The sequence below is a fragment of the Seriola aureovittata genome, chromosome 15, assembly GCF_021018895.1.
Source record: "Seriola aureovittata isolate HTS-2021-v1 ecotype China chromosome 15, ASM2101889v1, whole genome shotgun sequence".
NCBI lineage: Eukaryota > Metazoa > Chordata > Actinopteri > Carangiformes > Carangidae > Seriola > Seriola aureovittata.
The window spans coordinates 17486690-17507442 of NC_079378.1; the positions used below are offsets into that span (position 1 = coordinate 17486690).

Below are 20753 nucleotides of genomic sequence, written 5' to 3' on the forward strand. Positions count from 1 at the left end.
TAATATAATAAATCATAATTTAACACTCACAAGGGACATTTGTCTGCATAACAACCACTTCTACAGTACATTTAAGTTTGTGTTTTTACTTAGTAGCTTTTTAGAGTATTGTCACAACATTGTACTGGTAGTGACATGATTTCTTCAGAATGTGTAACTGTTATTGTAACTGTTATCTAACACTTACCTTACATCACAACATCCTGGTAAAAGTCACGTGGCAGCAGTAATTATCATTTGTTTGTTAAACACACCACAATCAAAGTCATTGTTTGCATAATAATTTATTCACATATTATGTTTCTTCACATACTATATATTATTATTGCTGCAGCTCTGGAGACTTTCAGTTATTCACTTTCAATATTCCCACAATGGGAATCTATGATATCTCTTTATATTTTTCATCTTCATGCATGCTGAGTATTACATTTCACAGGAGCAGGATGCAAATAAATAAAACAATCTCTTTTTAAGTACATGTCATAATCTATCCATTCTATTAATGCTTCAGTAACATGCCTTTTTCAAAGTCCATAAGGGGAAAACACTTTTCGGAACATATACTCTCCATTAGAGGGTGAAGGCATAACAAAGAGCACATTAATAATACATATTGTTAAAGCTGGCAATCTATGATAAATCTTCATTACCACCCAAACCCCTGTTCCCCATCCACGTGAAGCCCATCTACACCGCACAGGGAAAAGGCTAAGTGTAAGTATTACATTTCATCTATGTACAGTAACTTTGAAATATGGCACCAAATCTGCTTGTGAAAAAAAGCTTGAGGTTACACGTTAAAATATTTGTGACTACAATACTTTTCCTGTTTAATTGAAAAAATCTTAATGTAACTCCATTCCTGCCCTAAGACAGTGGTCACACTTTACAAGCTAAAGTGGAAACCCTGGCACACATTTCAGTGGGTTCTGAGAGTAAACAGCATACCTCGCAGGCATTAGGAGCCCTGCAGTGCATAACACAGTGTTGAAAAGAAACTGTAACTCGTCTTTAATGCACCATTTCTCACTTTGGGCAAAGCTCCAGAGCGAGGTCAGTCTGTGGTCTGACTGGCACCTAATGCAACAAACAATATGAAGAATAGTGACATTTTTTAAGAAAAAGCCTGGTACACTGAAATACAAATACTGTGTTCCAGTTGATGCTCAGTGTTTCTTAGAACATGTTTAAAAAGGTGCTTGTTTGTCAGGCAAGTGGCTTCACTCAGACTATGGACAATGAGAAATAACACTATCTTTCTCTCAGTAGTTCAGATTAGTTTAGCATTCAATTTTCTGTCTCAAAGTCAGAGATTGGCTTTTTTTTCCCACACACACATGCGCATGCATGCACACGCTTAAGCTCTTGCATATGCGCACAGCTGGAAACCGAGGGGATTATTTCTGACCTACAGCAAAGGCAAATAATGAAAAAATTTGGATAATTCTATCTCAGACTATCTTTATAGTATTTTAATTTAATTATTAGTAATTGCTCAGTTTTATCTGTTGGATTCGTTGAAGGCACCTAGTGTCACCTAGGCAGAGCACAACTGTCCAGTGTGTAAGCTTTAGGTGTAAGCTTTGTTACAGCAACACAGTTGCCTGTTCAGGAAGATGATTCTTCTCTCTTTAAGTGTCAAAGTCTCTACTTTGTGAATTGATGCTTCACACACAGTCTGTCTATGCTCCTGAATAATAATGCAGTTGTGAGTCTTGTGCCCTAATGATCGGGGGTTCTGGGCCATGGAAAAGCTCTTCTCCAAAATTTGAGAGGTCCTTGAGCCCCCAGGCAGAGAAGCCTCTGTCAGACGTAGGCTGATTCACTAGACTGGGTCCTGCCCAGGTTGGGGGCCTGGGACAGGTGTGAAACATCCTTCTTGCGCACTTCACAGATGGACTTCCTTCGGGCCTGCACCCCTCGGATGGCGGTCTTTATCTTCCTCCATCCAAGGTGGTTGAGCTCAGCCAGGTTAAGCAGCACACAAATGCCGCTTACTGCAAACATAAAGACCAGAAACACGGTCTTTTCTGTGGGACGAGACACATAACACTCCACCTCCTTCACACACGGGTAGCGATCACACTCAAACATCCCTGGTACATTGAAGCCATACAGGAAGTACTGGCCGGCCAAAAAGCCGATCTCCAGCGCATTGCGGAACACCACCTGGATGACGTAGAAACGTGAGATGCCTTCCTGCCGTCGCACTTTAGCACTCTTGTGTGTTTGAGGGAGTCCTCGGGGTCCATTAGGGATCTCCTTGACCTCCAGGCAGTCATGATCCTCCTTGCTGCTGTCAGGATGCACCAGGATGCCATTGATGTTGCGAGAATGGAGCTTGCGAGCATGGTGGTCATGATGGCGGCCATGGTGACCGTGACCGTGGTGATCCATGTAAGGATGCAGGAGAGAGTAGCTTCGGTCTCGTGCTTTAGCAGACTGGTGAACAGAATATGTGATGAAGCACAGACTTGGCGTGCACACCAAGATGATCTGAAAGACCCAGTAGCGGATGTGTGAGATGGGGAAGGCCTTGTCGTAACAAGCCTGGTTGCAGCCGGGCTGCATGGTGTTACAGATGAACATGATTTGCTCATCCTCATACACCTTCTCCCCCACTATGCCTACTATCAGGATACGGAAAATCACCACCACGGTCAGCAGGATCCTGCAGAGAGACAGAGGGAGAAGGAAGGGCAGCAAGGGGAGGGGGCGAAAGGGAGAAAGACAGTGTCAGTTAATGAGTAGCAAATATACAGAGGTTCAGGAAATATCTGGGTATAATACTGACAATGTAATGATTGTCTTGGTTCAGTATAATCTAATTGGTGATTGTTGAGTATTGGCTTTTTCAACACTAAAGCAACAGAATAACATTACGTTCCACCTTGTATTTGAAAAGCGTTTCAGAGCAAAGGAAGGACCTTTGTCAGACTTAACTATGTCCATGTATATATGTGTAAGTGTATCGGTATGTGCATGCATGAATGTGTTTGCTTGTGCTATCACTCCGCTGCCGTGACAACAGTACCATTGGGTAGTGGAGTTGCGCTCCAGATAACATGCACACATGAGCTCACTAATCATAAAAGACTGTAACAGGAGAGGATGTCAGAGGAGGAAGGTGATTTCACACTCATCTTCACTGCTGGTCTTAAATGGAGCACCACATTCATTGGTATGAGTGTGTCACTGCACATACATGCTTAAACAGGGATTGCTATCCATTGATTTAGGGAACAGTTTTGTCAAATGCATTGGTAGTATTTTTCCGATAATATCAATTCCTGCCCTTCATCGTGTTCTATCATAAATCTCTTCGCTGTTGCTAAGCTATTTAATAAATAGTAAACTGCTGTACAAATGACCTCTTTCTACTGTTTCTAACCCACTTGATGTCAAAGCTGGTTAGAAACAGTGGAGTACAGCAATCTGTTTAAGGATGAGTGTCACAGCTGCAGAACTGTTAGGGGTGCATGTTTCTCAAGAGCTTAGATAGCAAGAAAGTCAGTCCAGTCAAATCTGCAAAGATGGAGGCCGCTCCTGCTTCAAGGGTCGTAACATGGATGTCAGTTATAATCAACTCAATGCCAAACCATACGCGTCGCGTCTTCTAAAAACCCGGGGGACTTCCCATTGAGAATCATTAGTGCATTGCTGCAGTAATAGAAAGCTGTGTCCAGGGGCCAGTGGATGTAGAGAGCATTGCAGCTGCTTTTCACGTCCTCTGAGAGACTGGTGTGCTGTAGTGTTATCTTCTGGTGTCGATCCAGCATGGGCACTGCGGAGGAGGACAGAGGCTTTGGGGCTGCACTGTCAGCTTTTTATAATGAGCAAGGAAAGCCTGCACATCATGGGGCTCCCCGGTATTTATGCCACAATGCAGTGGATGTGCATGCTCCCTGCATGGGGGAGCCAATTACTTAGAACACACTTGTTTGCAAGCACAAGAGGGCCACCCAAGGCAAATAAAGGACACAGATAGATGGGAGCTGGCCCCAGGTGGATTAGAACAACTATGACAAAAGCCTTTAATCGAGGCGATGTTAGGTGATTCCTCTGCATTTTAAATATGTACGTGAAAAATTGGTCTTTGTTCTGTTGTTTTTATCCTCATGTCAAATGAGACTCCATAGTGTATCTTTTAATGAGGACTCAAAAATGCCCACACCTGCCTTCCATGGCCGGTTACCACAGCAACCAGCAGATTAATGGAAGGTGAGGTTCTGCGAACGAGTGCAGGGAGAGAGGAGGGTTGGTAGACAGAGAAATGTCTAAAAAGTTTTTTCATTCCTTGGGGAGAGAAAAAATAAATGTCTTTAAATGAGGCGATCAATGCGGAAGACAGGTCTGAGGTAAGAGGTAAAGCAGAGGAACATGTGTTGGTGCGAAACAGACTTAAAATAGAGCAGTGTGCCGCTGCAGGACTGTTCCTGCTCCACCTGCGAGTGCACACCCGTGTGTGTTTTTGTGTGGGAAAGACAGACACGAGGACACAGAGACAAAGAGGGAGAGTCAGCCATGTGTATGACATGTGCAAAATGGCAAACGTGTCCGGCCGTCTGTGCTCGGAGCAGCTGCAAGCGGATACGCTACACTGACTTTCACTGGGTTTGGAAAATCAGCAAATATAAAGCTTCTCTGCACCTTTGGTCTTCCAGAAGTTAAATGCTGGTCGTGTATGTAATTTAGGTAAAGATATTCAGTCACTCTCTGATCCTTTGCTCTGAGTCATGTGTATCTCCCTTCATTGGACCTTTTGACAGCAGTGGATTTGAACTGAGGGCTGTTATTGGCTCTCTGCACCACAAGAAGACATTTGCAGTATGCTGAGTATGCTCACTGAGACAGAAATCTGTGGTTGATGCTGCTCATTTATATTCAAATATGTGTTTTAATAACATAGGAAATATGAAACTGGCTCATGGTTAGCGTTTGTTTGAATCTGTGGTGATGAATGCTGATTTACAACAGTGTAACAGGCTATAGAGCAACAACAACATGCATTACAACATGTCTGCATTTACTTTATGCTTCTATTCAAGGTCTGCCTTTTCTCATGCCAGTGATTATTACTACACCGTAATAGCATTAACTAAATGTCACTAAGACTGCCTGCTATCCACATCTCTGTATAATGACACAAGCTCTTAGACTAAGGCAGCCTTCCATAGTAAAAAATGTGTTTGTAATTAAAATTCTCAAACATTCAGACCTAACAGATTGATGTAATTTTTCTTTTTTTCCTCATTAATAGCTGTTATGGAACCTCTGCAAAGTAAAAATGCAATACCATTTTGCAATAATAGCTATTCTTTATGTTCTGTGCAGACTGGTGACTCTCATTACTAGTGGACAAATTCTATCCCTCATCCTAATATATACTATTCACCAGGCTGTACTGCAGGCTTGTTTCAGTGGCAGTGTGCACACTCAGGAGTACAGTTCATCTCATTTTAGCCATTTCATTTTTGTATTTGTTTAGTACATTTTAAACTGTCCTTCCTCCAAAACACACAAATAAATAAATGGATAAATAAATAAAATGATGCCTATAAAAGTTTAAAAATCTTAAGTGATAAGCAATTAAATATTATCATAGAAAAATTAAAGGTTCTAAAGAACATGGTTTCAGTATTTATGCACACAGATACTATAGAAAATGTAGAAAAAATTAAATAAAATTACAATACAGTCAAGCGTTTTCATCCAGTCTCATTTTTGTTCCTTTTTCATTTAAAGTCTTTGTAGGGCACTGTAAATCACTAAAAACATAATTAATTCACAGTTTTAAAGTGTCTTTCTAAAAATGTTTTATGATCTACAGACATCAATGAGATGCTGTGTGAAACGCCCACGTCAGCATTTTCACTTGGTTTTCTCAACTTGTCTCTCCATGATATATGAATAAGGTTATGATACTTTACATGCAACATGCTCAGTGTATTCACCAGACCAACTGGGAACGTGTGGCATGTGAACTGAAGGCAAGAGGACTGAACCTGTGTCTCTTCCTTATTGTTTTAAGTTTTTGATGCACAGCTTCACAGAGATCAAAAGCATCTGGCAATCATGTGTTTATTACTATGAAGCTGCCCTGAAAAGCTGAGAATTTTGTTGTGATGGTACAAAGTTAATCATAAATATAATAACTCAAATGTCTGTCTTGTAATTTGTTTAAATGGTTATGACAGACCGTGTGGGACTAACAACAGATCCAGGCTGCTAACAAGAACAAACATGCAGTTTATGGACAACCACTCTTAAATCTTACAGCAGCACCGAGTTACCATTGACCACCTAAAAGCACAAACCTAGTAAAATCAACTTGGTTTGTGTGATAATTGTCTAAATGCATGAGGTATGGAGGACAGATTGAATGTAGATCTAGATCAAATGGCCAACTGCCATACAAAGGATTTTGGGATAATATAGATAAACCTTTTTGCTTCCTACTGAAATACGACATATCTTGTGACTGAAATTTTGCTCAGTGCAGGTTTCACCACCTGCCAACAATAGTGATCTTAATCAGACAGTTATATACCTTTGGTTGTATAATGCCTCCACAATAACAACTTTAACACACTTATGGATTTTCCTTAGATAGGGAACTTTTTCAAAGTACTGTATTGCAGATATCAGTCTGTACTTGTTTGTTGAGCAGTTTCATGTCGTTAAAAAAAAAAATTCCAAGACATTGCAAGTATTGAGTGTTGTGCTGTTTGTGTTTGTGAGCATCTGTGTGTGTATTTGTATGTATGTGTGTGCGTGTACTCTACTGCTGGATAACAGGATAATCAGCACAGGGCGTATTGCTGCATTAGCACAAAGTGGTGGACGAAGCTTATCTGCAAACATCAGTGTTTTTAAGTTCTGCAGAGTAACAAGCCAATACTGTACATTAGAGCAGATTGGGGGCAGGACAGCTCCGAGGTATAAACCTGCAGAATATTTAATAATCTCCATAAATGATGAAAACGATTTTAGAATATTTAGTGTCTTAAGCCTGAGGGGCTGAATATGAAAATAAAGCCACTTGCAAAGTTTTCAAAAAGGACAACATGAAGAAAATGTAGGCACTAAACCACTGCTCTTTCTATCAAATGGTTCCTAAAAGTCCTTTAAGTAGGTGGTAAATTGTCTCCCACATCAGTCACCACTCATCACCTCCTTTAGCTGCCTGCTTCCTCGAGAACCTCCTCTCTGTTTTTGAGACTTTCTAAATCCCTAACACTGAGCCAGAGATTTAATGAGATTTGAAAGAAAATGAATCTGTCTGTAGCACTGAATTGGGCTCACATGTGACCCTTTCACTTTCTTATGCCGCATCACTGACAGCTAGCGAATTTCATAAAGCGCAAAGACCAACAGCAGCTCATGGACATCTAACAAGGAAGTAAATAAAGTTTAACGTCGTGGTTCTTCACTTCTGCGTAACTACGCAGGCAGCTGACTGACCTGTAAGACTGTGTGTATAGTGTAACGGTAGCTGCTCTTCAGCTGGTGTGTCGGCTGGACATGCAGGCCATGTCTTTCCCAGAGGTTTTCACACACACACACACACACACACACACACACACACACACACACACACACACACACATACGTTCATTCATACAGCAGCTGCTGTCGCCAGCCTCTAGGGATAAAAACCACCCTGAGCACAGTAGCAGTTGCATTGCGAAACACACACACTTTACTCACATACACATGAATATAAAACACTCTTTACTGTAACTGATTTTAGAGTAGCAAACATACAAAGGTGTGTATCTGCACATATACATAGGCAGGCCTACACAGACCCTGAGTAAAAATATTCTCCCCGCCCATACACTCTCAATAATACGCTCCACTGATTGCTGATGGCAGCACATAATGAATAAAGACCTTACCAGGCGTAGAAATTAGGCAGCTTTATTACCAGAGTGCAGACATTTCTTTCCTCCCGCCCCTCATCTACTGTTCGTCTCTCAAACTGTTTTAGTTTTAGGTCTTGCCCACGTATCAGGCAGACATGCATGACCGCCTGAGGAGCCACTAAGAGTCAGTGTGACAAATACATTAATATAAGCCGAACTTGTGTGTGTTCAGCTGCGGTGGTTCACTTATTGAAGGCTTCCTCTTCAAATGCTTATCAGCAAAATTATAAAACGAATATAAAACATAAATGGTTTAAGAAAAGAACTCTTGATATTTGTGATTTTAGACAAAAAAACATGATGGTCTTTTCATTCTGTAAATTTCCTTTGTGCCAGGACACAGAGTCAACATGTGCAGAAATGTAATTATCTCGCTTGCTCCCGTAACAACTCTGAAGGAAATTTCCAGCTGTTTCAGGAATAAAAAAGGAAATAGAGAAAGTTAATTAGGGGAGGCTCTACGGGTATTATAATTATAATTATACCTAATATCAGACAGATATGAGCTAGACTTGAGTTATGATAATATATTAAAACTAAAATGCATAAATCTTCAGATGCAAACGTTTCTTAGCTGTAACTATTTTCTTGAGCAAAACTCCTGCATTGAAACAAATGGATAACTGTCCAAAGCTGCAGGATATTGCGTTTGAAAAATTCTACACACAACTTTTCCATTAAGTCACTGCACGGCCCAACCATGCGCGATGATAATGATGCAGTGTATACCAGATGCAGCCTTCTGCCATCCCATTTGTCTTTATGCCATCTAAAATTAGCCTTTCATCTAAAATTGTGCTTTCATCTCAATTCCAGCTAAGGGAGGCAAACATTATGCAGAAGTGTTTCTATCTAAAATAACTTGAGCGTTAAAAACCTTCAAATGAATGGTATCAGCATTTTCCCTTCGGTTCCTAACCAGCATAATTTGCTGATTGCATCAGTATGCTATTTCAGAATATTCAATAAATTTATTTAGAGCGATAACTGCTTCTCCACGATCAACATCCTTTTTTCTGCGAAATATAAAAATAATAGTAGGATATTGGTTGTAGTTCAGTGTGAAACACAAACTATTAGACAAAAATTGTCTGCAGAAAGGCTCTTTTGTGATAATTCCATGTAATTATCCAGGGATGTTAAATCTAAAGTTATAACTTACACAGGCTTTTGATGGAAGACTCATCTGTTGTCTACTGTTGCAGTGAGACAGAGTAGATTCTCTCTCACTGACCCCCATCAGCCCACTCATTTAATGTCAGTATGTTTTATCTCACTACGTATAACTTTTTGGTGAAAATAAACACATGTAGACCTTCACTTGCACGTAATGAGTTTGGCCTTAGCTCTGTAGAAGAGTCTGTCTGGACCTGTTGCAGACCCTTTTGTTTGCTGCTGAACTTGTGGAAAATTATATGTGTTCCTCAGCTCCTTGGCAGATGTGCTGCAGATATGAGAAGAATACACATCAGAATAAAACAGGAGATGATGTAAATGACCAAAGTAAATGACAAATTCTTTGAACTTTTGTAGTTTAATATATTATGCCATTATATCATGTATTTTCCCACTTAAAGTTGTGGTTAACTGGAGTTATGTGGTTGACCTGATAGTCAATTTATTATGTCTGCTACAGCTGTCACCATGATTTATGTCGAGTGACCTAGGCGTTTAAGAGTTGTGTTTATCATTATGTGAAGTCAGTGTGGTGCAAATCTGCTCTCATAAATATAATCTGATTATAAACAAAGACAAGCATCTCAGCCCTCTTGCACAGTTTTTAACGTTAGTCAAACTGGCAACAATTAACCAGAAGCACACAGGACTGACACGACTTCTCCTCCTCAGTCATAATGGTCAATGACTCAGCTCACTAGGCATTGCCCCACTTGGCCGGCTTGTCTAGAACAGAGTCAAAGATAGAAGATTCAAGGATGTAGAAATAAATCTGACCTGACACGAACAATGAAATGTTCATAATTGTTTTTGTTCTGAATTAAGCTTTTCACAAAATACATTTCTATTACTGTATATGTGTCAGTTTCAATGTTTGATCAATCACACTGACAAGCTGGTTGTGTAATGATATTTGCACAAAAATCCAAAAGTGCAGCTGATTTCACTCTATGTTTTTTCATTAAGAGATAACCAGTTCTACTGAGAATAAAAAATAATGAAAAATGAATTGTGATGTGTGTCTTTGCTACATAATTAACCATGGCAACCACAATGTCACATTTGAATGGTTTCATTTCACTGCTGAAAAGTACCAGTTATTATCGGGCCAGTAATCTTTCAGACAATGCTAACGTGCCGTGCAAAACAGCATGTTTAACCTTCACTTTTGCATAAGGGCATTTTAAGTGATGTATAATTGTGGAATATGAAATTACTTTTTATAAGTGTCCGAAAAGGTTTCTACAAAATTCTGTGCTGTTAATGCGTAACCATAGTAAACAGAACCTTTTTTACTTAGTGATGGTATTCAGTACAACATCACTCCCTCTCATGTGATATTGCTTAATTAGCACTGATTTGGATTCATGTTTCTGGACACCCAAAAATGTAAAGACCACACTCACTCTCCTTATAGCTCTGATTTTGGTCTCTACCAGCTCTTTAGCGACTAAATGCTAAACTATGTTCACTGCTATAAGGTACTGGGAGAGGATGTTGATGAGAGTAGTTAAGAGTAAATCAAAAACAATTAGCTAAAAGACGCTAAAAAGCTCCATAGAGCTAAGGGAACTGCAGAGTCCGGTATTTGTTTTCAGTGATTTTGTCACTGAGTTATTCCTAAAGCATTATACGTAGTTTTAGCTTTAAACATTATTATTTCTACTACACAGTTTATACAGTAACTATCATTTGATGTAAAGTATGCTGTGTATTTGCTGCTGTAATGAAAAACATCCAATTCTGACTGACGTTTTTCAAAAGTGAAAAAGTCTTAAGGCCACCAACTCTGTAAGTAACACCTCCTTCACTTATGGCTTTTGCGAACTTTCTGTCAGATTATTCATGTTTCTGCTAATTTGATAAAACCTGGCTGTCGCTGATAACTGATGCTGTAAGAGCTTTCTTCCTGTCTGCTTATTTCTGTGCTGCACCATGAATTTAATTTGACACTTTTAATTCCATCATACCTTTAAGTCTATTTCTCACCCATCCTGCTTTTTTCTATTTGTTTCAAGTAACTTATTGAGTGTAGTATTGAGTATAAATTTTAATCAGCGACCTACTATGACAATTAAAAGCACTCTAATGACACTATAAAGAAAACATAGCACTTCCCACATGTAATACCTTACTGTAGTCATTATGAAGATAACTCACTGTAATTAGTGCACTCCTTACATTAATGAACTCCTATGGCAATTTAATACAAATGTTTGCCTTTGGAATACAACATTAAGGAAAACATAATGTACAGAAAATACCATAGATATGTTGCTTTACATTCTCTTGACCTTTCAAATCAACCTGTGTTTTCTCTTGGTGAAATGTCTATATTGGTCAGTACATTTGACTCTCTAATACATGATGTGGTGTTCATTGGACTACATTAATGATGTAAAAAAAACTGACTAAATAACCACAAAATGACTCAAAATGCAAACAGCAATATAGGATATATCTAGAACTAATATGTCCTTAGTTATTGGATATGTCTTTACTGAAAAATACACAGGTTTAAAATGTATTATATCTCTATACACTCTACATGTATCTCCATTTTTGAGCTTCGAAATACAGCTTAAATCATGCCCTCAAACATTCATAGGTCTACATGTGGATTTAATAAAACCTGTCCTAACCTAACAAAAGAATTTCACGAGATGTGGGAAAATCATTGGAATAAAAAACATTTAAGCTATGTATACGGAAACATTACACGCCTGATAGAGCTCATACACACACCGTTGATGTGTTGCTGGGATGAATAATAGCCTGTGGTGAATGAAAGCTGAGGTCAGCTTTACTGGCAAACCCCCCCCCCCCCCCCCCCCCCCCCCCCCCCCCCCCCCCTCCATCAAACAGTATAATCAATAACATTCAACATCAGGGATTGCTGCACAAATAAACTAATGACAACTCTGGATCCTAGGAAAAATGGCTTAGTTTGAAAGACAGACCCGCTCCACGCCACACGATGATGGATTACTAATCTTTTCAGATGCTGAGATATATTCGCCTTTGTTTATCTTCAAAGAAAGTATAGATTTTACCCAGGGAGATGACTTTCGATGATATGTGAAATATATTCCAGTTTACTATTAGACAGAGCGATGCCCTCAATTGAAGTAGAGTATTTCTGCATTCAAATTATTTTGGAAGAAGTAGGGTGCCCTTCTCAAAGTAGGGTACCTCCTTCTTGTGGAAATCCTGACCCATTTAGGAAAAGTGGCGAGAGAGCACAATCATGTGCATGAAAACTACAGGACTGAACAACTTCAGGCCAAAGGAACAGATCGTCATTTTGCTTTTACAGCTAATGAATAGGAGTGTAGATATATTTGGTTTGATCAAACCTTTCAAGCCTGTCTATTTATGTACTGTCTTTATTTATTTATCTGTCTATTTTTATTTCTGTACCATATAAACAGAATTAAAGACCAACATGGTGTTATATATATATATCACATCTCACATCCTGTCCTCTTTGTCCATTATATTAAAAGGGTGGTCAAAACTGCATACATTTTTGATGAGTGGCTTGACATGAAGAACAACTTGCAACAAGGGCTACATAACACTTTACACTTTACATTTTATGAAGTATTTATAATGCTGTGGGGAGATATAGGTGTTGAATAAAAATAATTTAACTCTGTTTTGCATAGGTAAATGTATAAAGAGATTTAATACAGAGTACATAGATTAAATTACAATAATCCATTTTCTAAAATAACTTTTATCCACTATTGTTAAAAATTATTATTATTATTATTATTATTATTAATAATAATTGAAAATCATTGAAATACAATATATGAAATGTAGTGCAAAACACATGATGGGCTAATTTGCTTCACCCAAACAGAACTTCTGCCTCTTATTAAATGTACTGTTATATTTAGCCAAACCTGCACTGCTGTGTTTGGATAGACTGTGAAAATTGCATGTAATTTCTCTCAGAATAGCATTGTCCTCACCTTTTACAAGAGCCACAGTGAGAGCGTTACATTCAGATGAACGTGAAATCAAAGAACACAAAAGGTCTTGTGTAGAAAACCTTAACAATGCAACACAAACATTGAGTTTGTGTGTGTGTTTAGTGTGTGCAGTTTCCTCAGCAGCAGGGTCAGTCAGCAGCTCCATAGGAAGGAGCTCTGACACAGATTCTCCACTGAACCTCTGCAGAGGGAAAACTTCTCCCTTCCTTCCTCTGTCTCCTACTTCTACCCTCTACACCTTTTGGATCTTCCTCTACAGCTCACATCCTCTCCTCTCTATCCTTCCATCCAGCAACCTTTATTTTTTTTTATCTTCCGTAGATCACTCTGGTCCTCCATTATCTCTGCCTCTTTTTTCGCTCTACCTCTCTTTGGCACTGACCTCACTACGGCATTGCAGTGTAGGAGAAGATGCATCAACACACTTCCTTTCTCTCCTCCTTCCTACCTGCAAGGTGAATAACTCAAACCCAAAGGCTTCATCCTGTCATGGTAGAACACGTCTTTTATAAGACACACAATGAGACACGCCTGTGGTCTGCAAAACCTCTGAGCACCATATGTGAACAAGAAGATATGAAGTGTGTCATGTTTTAACGTACACCGTTTGTGTATATGATTTACTGCAGTATGCTGCAAGAATGAATCACAGAATTATGTTTAAATACCATATAAAGTAGGTAGCAGAAAATGTGGATATTTATATAAAGTATTCAGGACAATCTGAGAAGTTAAATCAAAATATATGTGTCTTCATCAAAAGAAAGTAAAAGTGACATTTCACATGGAGAAACCGATGGGGCACAAAGACAGATGGCCCGAGATGCTAGAGAAATGCCACATTCATTTTTTTGCAGTGTTATGTGGAGAAATCTGTTTTTGGCAGATGAGTAAGTCAGATGTTTGTCCAACTGAAACAAACACGTCTTATTTGCACAAAAAGTATATTGTGGAGGTGTTCAAATGCCAGTCTGATATGGAAAAATAATGAAGAGGATGGAAGGAAAAGGAAATGAATAACTTTAATTGTAGAAACGATTTTTACATGATTATATTGTATAGTGCTACACCAGACCTACCAGAAAATACCTGTCTGACAGTTTAATACTAGCTGCAAACCTACCAACATTTTTATGAATTACAATAATGTGTTTACTATAGTAGTATAGTGTAGTATAAATTAATCATTATGTGTACAAAACTTTGAGACACATAACACAACTGCAAACATTATCAAGGCTGCTGGCGTCATATTTTACACAAATACAGCTGTATATCATCAGCATATCAACACGAAAACATTTTATGTGTTGGTGACAAAAATCATGTATAGACGTTTATAGAAAGTGTGGAAGTCTGAGGCTGCTCTGTAGCAATGTGCTGCTTTTAAAGTTAAAAGTCAACCCACAGTTTCTGCAGGGAAATATTAGTAGGAATATTTACACAAGTACAAATAGAAATTTTGATCAAAAAATCTGAGGCCATATGTTTATTACATGCACCAAGTATAAAATTATACCCCTGGTTGTGTCATCACTACTTTTGCCCATCAAGAGCAGAAACTTAAATAATTTACCTAATTGACACACAGAGTGGGAAAGCTTGAAATACTACTGTGATACAGGCCATACTGAACTGCCGGGTATCCACTGCTGAAAACCATAATGTCATTATAACTGTGAATACAGTAAAATACAGTAAACTGTGTCTGGGCTGGTCAATGAGGTTATTGCAGCCTTGACAATGATTTCTGTCACTGTATAATCATGATTACAGTTATTGGTTATCCATGCACACACTTCACATCACCCAGTTAGAAGTCAGGCTTATGGAAATCACAATACACAACATTAATCTTTGAATGAGTCGTATTATGCAAGCCACCTGTGGTTAGTCAGAGGCACAGAAGCAACTCTCAATTTGTCTGTCTCTTACAAAGACCATAATTAAGCTAACCTATGCCACTGCGTAGTGTCGGTCCATTTCTATTTTTATCACTTTTCTGTATTCCTAGGCTAATTATCTGTCCTATGCCACGGCATAGGTTAGCTTAAAACCTACAATTAAGAAGAAGCTTAATTGTAGCTGGATTAGACAGTCTAGACATCCAACAATTCTATCTGACAGTGTCTCATGGTGGAAGTACATCCTCACGTTGCAAGAGAGAGGGTTGGCACTCAAACAGATGACTGACATGCAACTTTGTTCCAAAGTTTTGATGCAGGGGAGACTTTTCAGCCATGGGGAGATATCACTGTTCTGTTCTTTGGAACCGCATCCTTGGAACTGCAAGCGGACACATGCAAACTCCTTTAAAAGACACTACACAAAGGCTGAACATCCTATTTGTGATGCCATCTAGCAGTTGCTGCATGCTCCGGCCACACCCTGTGAAGTGCAGGACTTCACAATGCACAACAGTGCAACAGTACATCAAAGTTGGTTGTGTTCACAAGTGCAACAGACCACACCTGACCACACCCAACAACACAGTTGGGTGTGGTCAGTGGTGCAACAGACTTGAACCTTTCAACCCATAGAGGTCAGTGCAACAATTTTGACTCCATACATGATTTAGTGTGGAGTTGCTCATAAACAATCTAGGAGGCACCTTTACAGCACAAAACTGTGCCAGTGGTGAACAATTCTCCAACTTGCTGGTACATCCAAAAACATCATTCTGATCATAAATGTTAAGTGTCACTGATTTCCTGACCATGCAGACACATGCTTAGGATTAGGAGTCAAGTCTTTATCTTCAGTACTTTTTTGTTATTGCTAAAATTGTCTAAGGATGTCTAACATCTGATATCTAAGAATTCCTGTCTAAAGTCAAGATCCAGACCACCACTTAAATCTATACAACCTAATCCAAGGTGTCTCTCTGTCCACCAAACTGCATAAGAATTCTCCAGTACGTTGTACGTTTTAGATATCCTGCAAACAGGATAGCTAAAAGGGACAAAATCAAAATCAGCTTGGCAATGGTAAAAAGAAAAAATTCAGGGACCTATGGCCTAAAATAGCTACTCAAAAAATACTGTACAAACTGACTCCAAAGACAATGTATCTTGGCTCACATGGCATAGACAAGCAGAGTAGAAGGAGGGAACCTCATTGGGAAGCAGCTAATGTTACAGCTAATGCCCTAGGGTCAGCTAATGAGCCTTGGAGGACAAACACAGTCTAAGGGAAACCAAAACACACAGGGATAATTTACAGAGCATTTCACTGTATTCAACACAGTAGCACATAGCTGTGGGCATCACAGAAACTACTTCCTGTATGATCAAATGTTTTTACTAGTTCAGATGATAATTTAACTATCTAATTTTATTTACATTTTGGAAGGTGGGTAATTCATCTAGTATACTCTATCATATGAAGAACAAAAACTGGTGCATAAAGGACTGTTCTAAAATGACCCAAAAAAGCATTGTTCATTTTACTAAATGTACTTTAGGTATTCAGAGCACCCTTTATAATGTTCAGCCAGCCAGCATGATCAACAAATAGCTCAAATTAAGCATATAAGAGGAAGCCATTACCTCATCAAAGTATTCACTATGACTTTTGAAAGAGGTAGCAGACAAATTGAGAGTTGCCTCTGTGCCTCTGAAAAACTGTAGGTGGCTTACACTCAGTGAATCCTCCAAAGATTAATTTTCACCATTTTTGTACCCTGTGCTTCCAGGGTATTACGGATTCAGGGTATTACTGGATTTTAAAGCTGCATTAAGTAATTTTTGACCACTAGGGGGCGGAAAGACTCCAGAACAAGTTCACAACAGTTAGCAATTAGCTTATGAAGTTGTTATGGCTAACATGTTAGCAAACAGTTGCCTACTTACATATCCAGCAGAAACAGAGCAACACGGACATCCCTTTGGTCTCCTTTTTCTGGCCACCTGTTGAATGTAATCCCAATATTCACTGGCATTTAGCCCCTGCTTGGTCTCCCAGCTCATGAGAAAAATATGGATGTATCTTTTCGTCTTGCTAAATGTTCAACTTTCTTCATGACTTACTTCGGCTCTTTGCCATTTCATGCTGAGTAGTTCGCTTTTTTTTTTTTTTTTTTAGCTCCTCCACTGGGAGCAGCTACCAACGGTCATATGCAAGCCAACATTGTTTTGGTTTTGTCACTCTATAGAGAACCAATACAATGAGCTGAAAATGGCTGAACGCTACGCACGGCTTCAAAGTGGGATGTTGATTCTCAGTGGTAGCAGCATTTCTACCTATTCCATAGGTAGAAGGGGGTCGTATATTCAATGGTACAAAATATCTATATTGCTTAATGCATCTTTAAATCAAGTCAACATGCTCCACTATATGCAGGTTTTCATTCCACTAGACTAGACCAGGTGATTTCATTGGTTAACACACTTTCAACTACCGAGGAAGAACTCACTGAAATGACTTGGTGTAGTGTTTGGTTAGAAGGAAAATCTCCATCTTGCACCGTTTCAGATTCCTGGTCAACACAAGTTTTTGAATTAAGTGGCTCACATCATCTCTGTTGCTCTGATGCTGTTACAATGTTGCTGATTTTGATGGATATAGCCTAATCCCTCTGTGTAGTCAATGAAAGCATGAGACAATTTTCACTCCTTTTTTTAGAGCCAGATACACACTCTCTCTCAGATACACACACACACACACACACACACACACACACACACACACACACACACACACTCAAAGCTACCGGAACAGAGAGGTTAGGCCATGCCCTCATTGCAGACTACCTGTGGTCTGGGGTAACGAGCACAGCAGTGCAGTCAAATTCATTGTCTTTGCGTCTTTGTTTTTTTTTTCTCTCTCTCTCTGAAAAGTAATTGTCAAATCACAAATCTATACATCCAGGTTTCACAGGATAAACCATATTGACTCCTCACTTTTCCAAATGAGCATCCCAGCGTGACATTTGGATTGTGTTTAATGGGTGGAAAATTCCACTTTTGCTTTTAATTAATCACACAGAGATGATGTGCAGCACATTTTTCACACAGATTTTACAGCATGTCTCCATGGCATGTCTCCACTGCTGATCAAACTAAAAGCTCATCTGTTCAACCCTCCACCACGAACCACTGTCACACAAAATATGAGAAAGGATTTGATCAGAATGTTACATTGATGCAAATAAGTGTCTGCTCATAAGAACAAATTGAATGAACTTTTTTTTTCCTTTTTCTCTCAAGTTCGCACAGAGTTCAGAGCCATTTACTCCCCTTTGATTCTACCTTCCACACCTGCTTGTTCACCATCCTTTCATCTTCTGCACCTCTGCTCTCCCCTCACTCCCACTCCCCTCTCCTCCTTCTGTCCTATTGGTCTGTGGCCAACAGCATCAAGCGTAATCTATCAATAGCAAGCCTGTTAGGTAGTATCAACACAGGAACCTCTCTGAATTAACCATAATGCCCAGTAAAGCCTGCTATTGATTATGTGCAATTAGTTTATCCCTTAACTAATGATGGGTGTGGAGGGTGAGGAGAGCAGGATGAGGAAAGGACGAAGGGAGGCAGGAATCACTGTGGGGGACTGTAGAACAGAGGAGAGCACTGGGACAAGTCTGACGAGTGGTTTCTATTGGGTTGCCATCAACTGATACATACAGAATTACATATATATATTTATATATATAGATATATATATGTGTGTGTATACGGTACATAAAAACATGAATCAGCTCATCAGTATACACAAAATCACAGATAAAAAACTGGAAGATAACACCTTTACACACAAACTTGATCAGTGTCTTACCTTCCAATCATGGTAGAGTGCTGCTGGACAGCTGCCTCCAGCAGCCTCTCCAAAATGGTCCATTCCCCCATGCTGATGGAAACGTGACAGAGCTGTCAGAAGAAAAGGGACTTGGGGAGCTGACCCCTCTTTCTCTGACCGACTCCTTCTTCTTCTTCTTCTTCTTCTTCTTCTTCCCAGGACCGGCCTGCACTCTTGTGAACCTGCCGGCCAGCGGGGGTACACCCGTCCCCTGCCCCCACCCCCCCCCACCGTCCCACACCAGCTCCCTCCTGACCTCTACACGCTGACCTGGATGCTCGTCAGTGTGTCTTTGACTTTGTGCGTGTGAATGAGTGTCTTCTCCTTGGCCTGTCCCGTTGTGCTTCTCTTCCTGGTGGAGGAGAGGTGCTGAGCTGATTGCCTCCCTCTCCTCTTTCCCTCAGTCTCTCCCCCTCCCCTATGCAGTGATGCTTGTCCTCCCCCTGCCGCACCAGTCTGTTCTGCGCTACAGCATATGCTATAGCTCACCATATGACAGCCATGTTCAACCTCTCTTTTCCACTCGCCTCTCTTCGTCCCCTTGCTTTCTCTCCTCTTCCTTATCGGTCCCTTCCTTTGTCCTCCACGCAACCCCAGGGCACTCCTTGTACTTTAGCTGCACTCCCTGCCATCAGTACTGCTCTGCGCTTGTCCTTGCATTGTGCAGGATCTTTGCCTTTGCTGCACCCTTGCTACTTTAACCTTAACACACACATCACATATAGATGATCCTGCTTGGCTCACCTCAGCAAACAACACCGTAACCACACACACTTGCACTCGATGACAGCTCTGAATCCCACTCTCCCACTTCCTACTGAGGACTGCAGTTGCACACCAGCACACAAAGCTCCTGCCTGCTGAATGTCATTTTACAACTGGAGGAATGGTCTCTCCCACAGCTCCAAGCGGTACAAGAACCCATAAAAACCTGCACACACACACACACTCAATCAGAGCCACATACACAAACACACTACCACCCAGCCCGTCAGTAATAAATCAGCTCCCTTGCTGCATCCAGTGAGGCTGAACCAAGGCAGTGCGCTGCAGACCTGCTGTCCTGTGTTTTCCCCCTGGCTAATTTCAGCACAGTCCAATGCCCAGAGTCATGAATGTCGCAGAAAGCAGGGATGAAAAGCTGTCCTGTGAAGCCTATTTCTGGGTTCCATCATCTTGCATCCCTCTCTCTCTCTCTCCTTCTCCTCCTGCTCCCCTTCAACCTCCACTCTATCCTCTCTCCCCTCCTTTGCTCACGTCTGTGTGCAGATCTCAGTCCTGCCAGCTAACTCTGTGTCCGTGTTCGATCCCCATCTCTGCTTTGTGCTCCCCTTCTCTGTCTGTGTCTCTTTCTCGCTCATGAAATCACTCTATCGCTGTCTGTGTGAGCATGCAACAATCCCCCCCCTCCTCCTCCTCCTCTTCCTCCTCTCATAGATCTGTTCTCTCTTCTCTCCCTCCCTCCTTCCCTGCCTCCCTCCTCTGGTAAATGTGCTAGGATTGCTACCCTGATCGCTGCTTCACTTATGCTTGCAAGAACGCCTCCCACTGTAATGCTGTGTCTGTTCCTGCCTGCTGTTGCACAGTTAGAAGGGATTTGAGATCTAACCGTGCCTTCTGCCCTGTCTTCACTGTCATCCTTTGTTCCAGTCTGGAGGCTCGGCGGTGTTTCCCATTCTCTTCTCTTTTCTCACTCTCTGCCACACATCACCCAGCCCATGCTTCCAGGAGGAGGATTACAGGGGAATTGTGGCTCTGCTCCACCCCATCCCCCATCTATCTCCTCCCTTTCTCCATCTTACTGTATTGGTGATGACAACACACCTATTTTACCCTGACCCAACCTTCA

General features: G+C 40.5%; 1 protein-coding gene across 2 annotated transcripts; it reads right to left on the bottom strand.

The window, feature by feature from the left end:
* Positions 1–268: 268 nt before the first annotated feature.
* LOC130183082 (gap junction delta-2 protein-like) lies at positions 269–19125 on the bottom strand. 2 transcript variants are annotated; one of them, XM_056398428.1, is made up of 3 exons: positions 18884–19125; positions 16960–17016; positions 269–2674 (listed from the first exon to the last, which is right to left on the bottom strand). In XM_056398428.1, the coding sequence occupies exons 1-3, from the start codon at positions 18952–18954 to the stop codon at positions 1810–1812; spliced, it is 993 nt and encodes a 330-aa protein (XP_056254403.1). In that variant the 5' UTR covers positions 18955–19125; the 3' UTR covers positions 269–1809. The 2 variants fall into 2 exon arrangements, with proteins under 2 accessions (XP_056254403.1, XP_056254405.1); XM_056398430.1 differs by lacking the exon at positions 16960–17016 and having other exon boundaries at positions 18884–19122.
* Positions 19126–20753: the final 1628 nt, after the last annotated feature.

Excerpts from the sequence above, each read along its gene's own strand:
- LOC130183082 (XM_056398428.1), bottom strand. The coding sequence starts at position 18,954 with ATGGGGGAATGGACCATTTTGGAGAGGCTGCTGGAGGCAGCTGTCCAG. Across the intron at positions 17,017-18,883 it reads CACTCTACCATGATTGGAAG|GTGGCCAGAAAAAGGAGACC; the intron begins GTAAGACACTGA and ends TACATTCAACAG. Across the intron at positions 2,675-16,959 it reads GCTCTGTTTCTGCTGGATAT|GATCCTGCTGACCGTGGTGG; the intron begins GTAAGTAGGCAA and ends GTCTCTCTGCAG.